General features: G+C 39.4%; 1 protein-coding gene across 1 annotated transcript in view; it reads right to left on the reverse strand.

The window, feature by feature from the left end:
• The window catches only part of uchl5 (ubiquitin carboxyl-terminal hydrolase L5), a 32,940-nt gene extending 24,275 nt beyond the window's left edge, over window positions 1–8,665 (reverse strand). Inside the window, exons 1-4 of the mRNA XM_061883801.1 lie at window positions 8,486–8,665; window positions 3,782–3,845; window positions 815–920; window positions 260–385 (exon numbers count right to left, since the gene is read on the reverse strand). Coding sequence (XP_061739785.1) covers window positions 260–385; window positions 815–920; window positions 3,782–3,845; window positions 8,486–8,561 — 372 coding nt within the window. The 5' untranslated portion in view covers window positions 8,562–8,665. The remainder of the gene's footprint in view (window positions 1–259; window positions 386–814; window positions 921–3,781; window positions 3,846–8,485) is intronic.
• Between the last annotated feature and the right edge of the window lie 314 nt (window positions 8,666–8,979).

The following is an 8,979-nucleotide window of genomic DNA, read 5'->3' on the forward strand; positions in this document are numbered from 1 at the left end:
AAAAATTTTGGGTTTTCCAAAATGAAGCTGCAATCATCAACATAAAGGCGTGACATATCTCACTTTGCATGTAATGTGTTCATATAATATATATTAATCTCATATTTGAAGTTGAAATGCTGAAACAAATGGCCTTTTGCAAGATATTCTATTTTTTTAGTTTTACCTATGTATATTTTTAAGTGTAAATCAAAAGCCACCTGAATTCCAAATGACATATATTGATGGTGATAAATATTGAGAATAGAAATAAACATACTGCGGCATCAAAACTCTGTGAAAACTCTCTGAACTCGGTTAGTGTGTCTCCAAGTGACATGTCAGCATGGGTGCAGTTGAGCAAAACGCTGACGATTGCCTGGGTGGCACAAGCGTTGTTAATGACCTGAAATCACAGAAGTAAAATACATTCGTATTAAAAACAGGAAAAACACATATCTTTCGGTCCTCACGCAGCTTCAAAGATCCTAATGTACAATCCCCGTTTCCATATGAGTTGGGAAATTGTGTTAGATGTAATTATAAAAATGGAATACAATTATTTGTAAATCCTTTTCAACCCATATTCAATTGAATGCACTACAAAGACAACATATTTGCTTGTTCAAACTCATAAACTTTAGTTTTTTTTTGGCAAATAATAATTAACTTAGAATTTATATTTTCGGGTGTGTGAGAAGATGTTCAAAGTTTTCTCATGAAGCGACGAATATTTAAGGGTTAAATATCACTAATCTAATGACATGTTCCTAGTCCGTCTGTTTTAAGATTGTATGCAGTTACTGCAACAAAAAAAGAACAAACGTAAACATACCTGTTTTGCAAAGAATATGTGGTCCAGTCTTGAATCCTGCACTATTGATCCAGCTGGTTCTTCTCCTGCTTGCCACTTAAAGAGGAAAATCAACCCGTGGACAGGCCTGGAAGAGATTGTGTAATTAAATTCAATGTGTCTTGGTCATCAGTTCATGTAAATAGTACACTTCAAGTGCATAGCAGATAAATAATTAATACAAGTATTGTTTCACATTTCCTGACCGAAAAGGTATAAGCTGAAGCTAAAAACATACAAGACTATTTCAATTGTCAGGACGCTATCCATTGTTGATTGTGATGTCATGTGCGGATATACTTTGTGGACGCCGTCTCGGCTCCACAGGCTATAAGTCTTTGCTGTCGTCCAGCATTCTGTTTTTGTTTACTTTGCAGCCAGTTCAGTTTTAGTCTTGTTCTGCATAGCCTTCCTTAAGCTTCAATGCCTTTTCTTAGGGGAACTTACCTTTTGTTTATTTTTGGTTTAAGCATTAGATACATTTTTACCTGCACGCTGCCTCCCACTGTCGTCTGCATATTGTGATCACGACAAACCATGTTCCCGACATCTACAGAGCAATTAGCTACTTGCTGCCACCTACTGATATGAAAGAGTATAACATGGTTACGCTGCAAAGCTCTAGAGCAGGGGCGCTCACACTTTTTCTGCAGGCGAGCTACTTTTCAATTGACCAAGTCGAGGCGATCTACCTCATTCCTATTTATAATTTATATGTATTTATTTATGAAAGAGACATTTTTGTTAACAAGTTAATGGTGTTTAATGATAATAGAAGCATGTTTAACACACATAGATTCCTTTCTTTCATGAAGACAAGAATATAAGTTGGTGTATTTGATTCTGATGACTTGCATTGATTGGAATCAGACAGTGGTGCTGATAACGTCCGCATTTTCAAATGGAGGAAAAAAAAAATCCTCCTTTCTGTCCAATACCACATAAAAGTGGTTGGATTTGGCATCTCATTTGTCCAATTTGCATACTTGTTTTTAAACACGTTGTTATGAGAGTAGCATATGTGTGTGGCCCTTTAATGTCTGGCAGCAGGTGAGTGATGTCAGTGAGAGTGCGGGTGGGCAAGCAAGTGAGAAAGCGGTCGCTGAGGGCGGGGGAGAAATACATTGGCATCAAACTCCGTAGCTTGCTAGCTTGTGCACGCTAGCTTTCTGAGACTCTTATTTCGTTAGCACAGGCAGGATGAAACAGGTCTTTTATGGTGAAGACAGGAACTTTAGAGTTTTGACAGTAGGTACGGAGTCTCTAGAAATAAAATGTGTTTCTCTGCGTCCGCCCTGTTAGTGATGTTTTTCTTAAATATGAGCTCGCAGCAGCCAGCGTCATCTCACAAGATCCTCGGGTGCGGAGAATGTCAAACAACTGACGAAAGTGAAGTCTTGGTATGATTGATGATTGCTCATTTTTATGTCTATTTTTTAATGCCTGGCTTGAGATCGACTGACACACCCTCCGAGATCGCGATCGACGTAATGGGCACCCCTGCTCTAGACAGCACAGACACTCAACGACGGCATATTACCGTATTTTCCGCACTATAAGGCGCACCTAAATACCTAAAATTTTCTCAAAAGCTAACAGTGCGCCTTATAAACCGGTGCACCTCATATATGGACCAATATTGAGCCACAGCAGGTCTCGCAACTATGGTAAGTAGCCGTCGACTTCATTTTCCTTCCGTAGAAGAAGAAGCGCGCTCCTCTACGGCAGGGGTCACCAACGCTGTGCCCGCGGGCACCAGGTAGCCCGTAAGGACCAGATGAGTCGCCCGCTGGCCTGTTCTAAAAATAGCTCAAATAGCAGCACTTACCAGTGAGCTGCCTCGATTTTTATTTCATTGGATTTATTTACTGGCAAGCTGGTCTCGCTTTGCTCGCCATTTTTAATTCTAAGAGAGACAAAACTCTAATAGAATTTGAAAATCCAAGAAAAATATTTTAAAGACTTGATCTTCACTTGTTTAAATAAATTAATTATTTTTTTTACTTTGCTTCTTATAACTTTCAGAAAGACAATTTTAGAGAAAAGATACAACCTTAAAAATTATTTTACGATTTTTAAACACATATACCTTTTTACCTTTTAAATTCCTTCCTCTTCTTTCCTGACAATTTAAATCTATGTTCAAGTAAATTTATTTCTCCCACTAAACAGTTTCAATGGAAACTGTTAATGTTAAACTTTTTATATGTAGAAGAAAGGTTTTTTTCATTTTATTTAATCAAAGCAACAACTTGAGGCAGTTTAATGTGGATTAACGTGAGCAGAATTATTACAGTGTTCCCAATGTTAAAAGGATAAAGCCATTGTTTACAAATTTAATAAATAAATAACCAAAAAATGTATATTTTGTTGATTTCTTACTGTACCGAAAATGAAACGAACCGTGACCTCTAAACCGAGGTACGTACCGAACCGAAATGTTTGTGTACCGTTACACCCCTAATCGTTTGTAAAGTCACTCGCTAGAGAATGAAAATAATTCCATAACCTTAGTAACATACCACATAGTGAAGGATGAATACTATTTGATTTCCTATTATGCAGCTCATTTTTATTTGACACTTAAACTGTCTCTGACAATCTTGCACTTTTCTGTTTTGGAAATGACTTGAATGTTTGTGCCATTGCTTAATATCTTTAATAAATACAGTTTTGGTCAATTGACTTAGTTGTGAGTTCCCTCTCTGCATGAAAGTTTAAAAGTAGCATATATTAATGCAGTACGAAGAAGAATGTTTTAATGTATACACATAGAATCATCGTACTGCTGTGATTATATGCATCAAGTGTTCATTCAAGGCCAAGGCAAAATATCGTAATTTATATCGTGTATCGCGATATTGCCTAAAAATATAGAGTGTCTTTGGTCACAAGCAGCTTCTTAAGACATTGTGGAAGTGGAGTTTTAGGCACAATGAGTCAACATACTTCAGGTTGTCAAAGTTCTCCGGCTCCATACTCCATATCTCTTCGACCTGGGCACCTTTGGAGCCTAAGAAACAATAACAAAACGTTGAAAAGGCAGACTACTTCAGCATTAAAATAGATCGCGATTTGAGAACGAAGCAATGTTGAAAAGTGTTTGATTATATTATGCCTATACTGGCTTCCTGTGCACTTAAGATGTTTTACTACTTACCTATAAAATAATACACGCTCTAGCTCCATCCTATCTTGCCGATTGTATTGCACCATATGTCCCGGGAAGATATCTGCGTTCAAAAAACTCTGGCTTATTAGTGATTCCCAGAGCCCAAAAACAGTCTGTGGGCTATAGAGGATTTTCTATTTGGGCTCCAGTACTCTGGAATGCCTGCCACAGTTAAAGATGCTACCTCAATAGAAGCATTTAAGTCCATCCATCCATTTTCTACCGCTTGTCCCATTCGAGGTCGCGGGGGGTGCTGAACCCTATCTCAGCTACAATCGGGCAGAAGGCGGGGGACATCCTGGACAAGTTTCCACCTCATCGCAGGGCCAACAGACAGACAACATTCACACTCACATTCACACACTAGGGCCAATTTAGTGTTGTCAATCAACCTATCCCCAGGTGCATGTCTTTGGAAGTGGGAGGAAGACGGAGAACCCGGAGGGAACCCACGCAGTCACGGGGAGAACATGCAAACTCCACACAGAACGATCCCGAGCACAGGATCGAACCCAGGACCTTGGTATTGTGCGTCGGTTGGGGACATCTCTGCGCTGCTGACCGGTCTCCGCTCGGGATGGTCTCCTGCTGGCCCCACTATGGAATGGACTCTCGCTATTATGTTAGATCCACTATGGACTGGACTCTCGCTATTATGTTAGATCCACTATGGACTGGACTCTCGCTATTATGTTAGATCCACTATGGACTGGACTCTCAGTATTATGTTAGATCCACTATGGACTGGACACTCGCTATTATCTTAGATCCACTATGGACTGGACTCTCGCTATTATGTTAGATTCACTATGGACTGGACTCTCGCTATTATGTTAGATCCGCTATGGACTGGACTCTCGCTATTATGTTAGATCCACTATGGACTGGACACTCGCTATTATGTCAGATGCACTATGGACTGGACTCTCGCTATTATGTTAGATCCACTATGGACTGGACTCTCACTATTATGTTAGATCCACTATGGACTGGACTCTCGCTATTATGTTAGATCCACTATGGACTGGACACTCGCTATTATCTTAGATCCACTATGGACTGGACTCTCGCTATTATGTTAGATCCACTATGGACTGGACTCTCGCTAATATGTTAGATCCGCTATGGACTGGACTCTCACTATTATGTTAGATCCACTATGGACTGGAAACTCGCTATTATGTCAGATCCACTATGGACTGGACTCTCGCTATTATGTTAGATCCACTATGGACAGGACTCTCGCTATTATGTTAGATCCACTATGGACTGGACTCTCGCTATTATGTTAGATCCACTATGGACTGGACACTCGCTATTATGTTGCATCCACTATGGATTGGACACTCGCTATTATCTTAGATCCACTATGGACTGGACTCTCGCTATTATGTTAGATCCACTATGGACTGGACTCTCGCTATTATGTTAGATCCACTATGGACTGGACTCTCGCTATTATGTTAGATCCACTATGGACTGGACTCTCACTATTATGTTAGATCCACTATGGACTGGACTCTCACTATTATGTTAGATCCACTATGGACTGGACTCTCGCTATTATGTTAGATCCACTATGGACTGGACTCTCACTATTATGTTAGATCCACTATGGACTGGACTCTCACTATTATGTTAGATCCACTATGGACTGGACTCTCACTATTATGTTAGATCCACTATGGACTGGACTCTCGCTATTATGTTAGATCCACTATGGACTGGACTCCCTCACTATTATGTTAGATCCACTATGAACTAGACTCTCACAATATTATGCTAGTTCCACTCGAAGTACATTGCACCGGTCGCCCTAAGGGCGGGAGTCCCCACATCTGCGGTCTCCTCCGAGGTTGCTAACTGTATCCCATTGGGTTGAGTTTTTCCTTGCCCTGATGTGGGATTTGAGCCGAGGATGTCCTTGTGGCTTGTGCCGCCCTTTGAGACACACGTGATTTAGGGCTATGTAAACAAACTTTGATTGATTGGTTGTTGTCTGTCTGTCTGTCTATCTGTGTTGGCCTTGTGAGAAATGGCGACTTGTCCAGGGTGTAATGCCTTCCGCCGAATGCAGCTGAGATAGGCTCCAGCGCCCCTTGCAACCCCAAAAGAGACAAGTGGTAGAAAATGTATATATATATATATATATATACACAGTATATATATATATATATATATATATATATATATATGTATATATGTATATATATATATATATATATATATATATATATATATATATACACACACACATTTTCTACCATTTGTCTCTTTTGTCTCTACTGTATATATATATATATATATATATATATGTCTTAATTAGATTATCCAGAGAATAGTGCTCGATACAGTGGTAGAGCGCAATATATGTGTGTGTGGGAAAAATCACAAGACTACTTCATCTCTACAGAACTGTTTCATGAGGGGTTCCCTCAATCGTCAGGAAATCTCCTGATGATTGAGGGAACCCTTCATGAAACAGTTCTGTAGAGATGAAGTAGTCTTGTGATTTTTCCCACACCTACATATATTGCGCTATACCACGGTCTTGTGATTTTTACCACACACACACGCACGCACATATATATAAATATATATGTATATAGTATATTCACACATACATACATATATACACATTATATATATATATATATATATTATATATATATATATATACATATATACACACCCACATATAGACATACATATACATAGACTCATATGCACATATGCATATATATGTATATATATATTGGTAAGTATATATGTATACATATATAATTCACTATAGACATGTATATATATATATATATATATACACACACACACACATACAGACATTCATATATACATACACACTCATATGCATTTATATGTATATATACATATATATTAGGGATGCACCGAAATGAAAATTTGTGGCCGAAGCCGAAGTCGAATAAAATTTAAACGCTTGGCCGAAGGCCGAATACCGAATACTGAATGTAGTTTTTCACAATTTTTTTTATATTGCATAAATAGCCTAGAATAAATATTTAGACATGTTTTTCAAATAAAGTAATTTTTTATTGAATATTGACATATTTTTAATAATCCAGTAGCCTTTGCTTTTCAAAAGCACAAAGTTTTTCATTTATATTAGGCCTTCAAACAAAACATGCATTCCAAAAAAAAAATAAAGTGCATTAAAGTGGATAAACCCACAACAAATGAATTGTCCTTTTTGGCAAAAGTCTGCTTAGCCACAGTAGATATGCTAATAATGTAAACAGAAGGCTCAAGTAAATCTCAATTAAGTGTGTGCTTGTAACCTCTTACACTTATACAGGTAGCCTACACAACAGGCTAATAATGTAAACAGAGGCCCCACTAAATCTCAATAAGTGTGTGCTTGTAACCTCATACACTTATACAGGTAGCCTACACAACAGGCTAATAATGTAAACAGAGGCCCCACTAAATCTCAATAAGTGTGTGCTTGTAACCTCATACACTTATACAGGTACACAACATATCCCAACGTCACAGCACGTTGGTTGATTGCGTCACCGCGTCAAAAAATTGCGTCACACGCCACTATTCGGCCTTCTTTTTAACTCATTCCACCGAAGGCCGAATGTGGCTTTTTTCGCCATATTCGGCCGAATATATTCGGTTACCGACTAATCGGTGCATCCCTAATATATATGTAAGTATATATACATATATATATATATACACATATGTATGTAAGTATATATATATGTCATGCAAGGGAAAAGGAAGGATGGATGTTGCAGGACTTCAAGTACCTTGGAGTCTTGTTCACGTGTGGGGGAAGAGTGGATCGTGAGGTCTGTGTTATGACCGAAAGGACAAGATCACGGGTACAAGCGGCCGAAATTAGTTTTCTCCGCGGGTGGCGGGGCTCTCCCTTAGAGATAGGGTTAGAAGCTCTATCATCCGGGAGGAGGCAGATGAGGTGGTTCGGGATTCTGGTCAGGATGCCTCCCGAATGCCTCCCTAGGGAGATGTTTCGGGCACGTCCGACTGGTGGGAACCACGGGTAAGACCTAGGACACGTTGGGGAAGACTATGTATTCTGGCTGGCCTGGGAACGCCTTGGGATCCCCCAGGAAGAGCTGGACGAAGTGGCTGGGGAGAGGGAAGTGTGGGCTTCCCTGCTTAGGCTGCTGCCCCCGCGACCCGACCTCAGATAAACGGAAGAAGATGGTTGGATGATTGATTGATTGATTGAAATGTACCCGATCATTAACACAAACTGGTTTCCACGCCGAGTGATGCTAGCCAATTAGCTTGCCTATCTCATTCATCCTAAACACAGGCGTGTAAGTTTGCAGTGGAATAAGAAGCATGTACGTCACGTGTGTTGCATCCATGAGGTCATTGGGCAAAACGCACGGCTAGTTTAGAAGTTGCATTAGCAAGCTAACACAGTTAGCCGCGATACGATGTAATTGTTTTTAGTCCACACTCACCGAAACCTTTTATCAGCTCCGTGAACACACCGGGATCACTCTCCATAAGACACCACTCTCCCGCACTTCCGGACATTATTTCTAATGTTTTTTGGTTTGTTTTTTAATTCAACCGTATAAGATGCGCCGGACGCAATGCTAGCTTACTCGGAGTCAAGCTAATGTCACGTGGGCAATGCAGGTGCGCTTGTTTTGCTCCACAGCGTACGCGGGCGGGGTGGGGGTGTCCAAACTTTTGCCACGCTGAAAGAAATATTATAGCATGCAAGGACCATTTGATATTTTCAATTTTCAGAAGCATTATAATACATATTTTAATATATATTTTTTTTACTTTTAGGGCTTCACTTAAGTTGTGTCCTGGGGAATCGAAAAGGTTTTAGTCATAAACATGATAGAAGTCATATTTTTTCATTTTTTATGGAATGCTTAAAAAAGGTTTTAAAAAAATACAATAAAAATGTGTGCGCGTATATATATATATATATATATAT

This window comes from Nerophis ophidion, linkage group LG22, assembly GCF_033978795.1.
Source record: "Nerophis ophidion isolate RoL-2023_Sa linkage group LG22, RoL_Noph_v1.0, whole genome shotgun sequence".
NCBI classification, from domain to species: domain Eukaryota; kingdom Metazoa; phylum Chordata; class Actinopteri; order Syngnathiformes; family Syngnathidae; genus Nerophis; species Nerophis ophidion.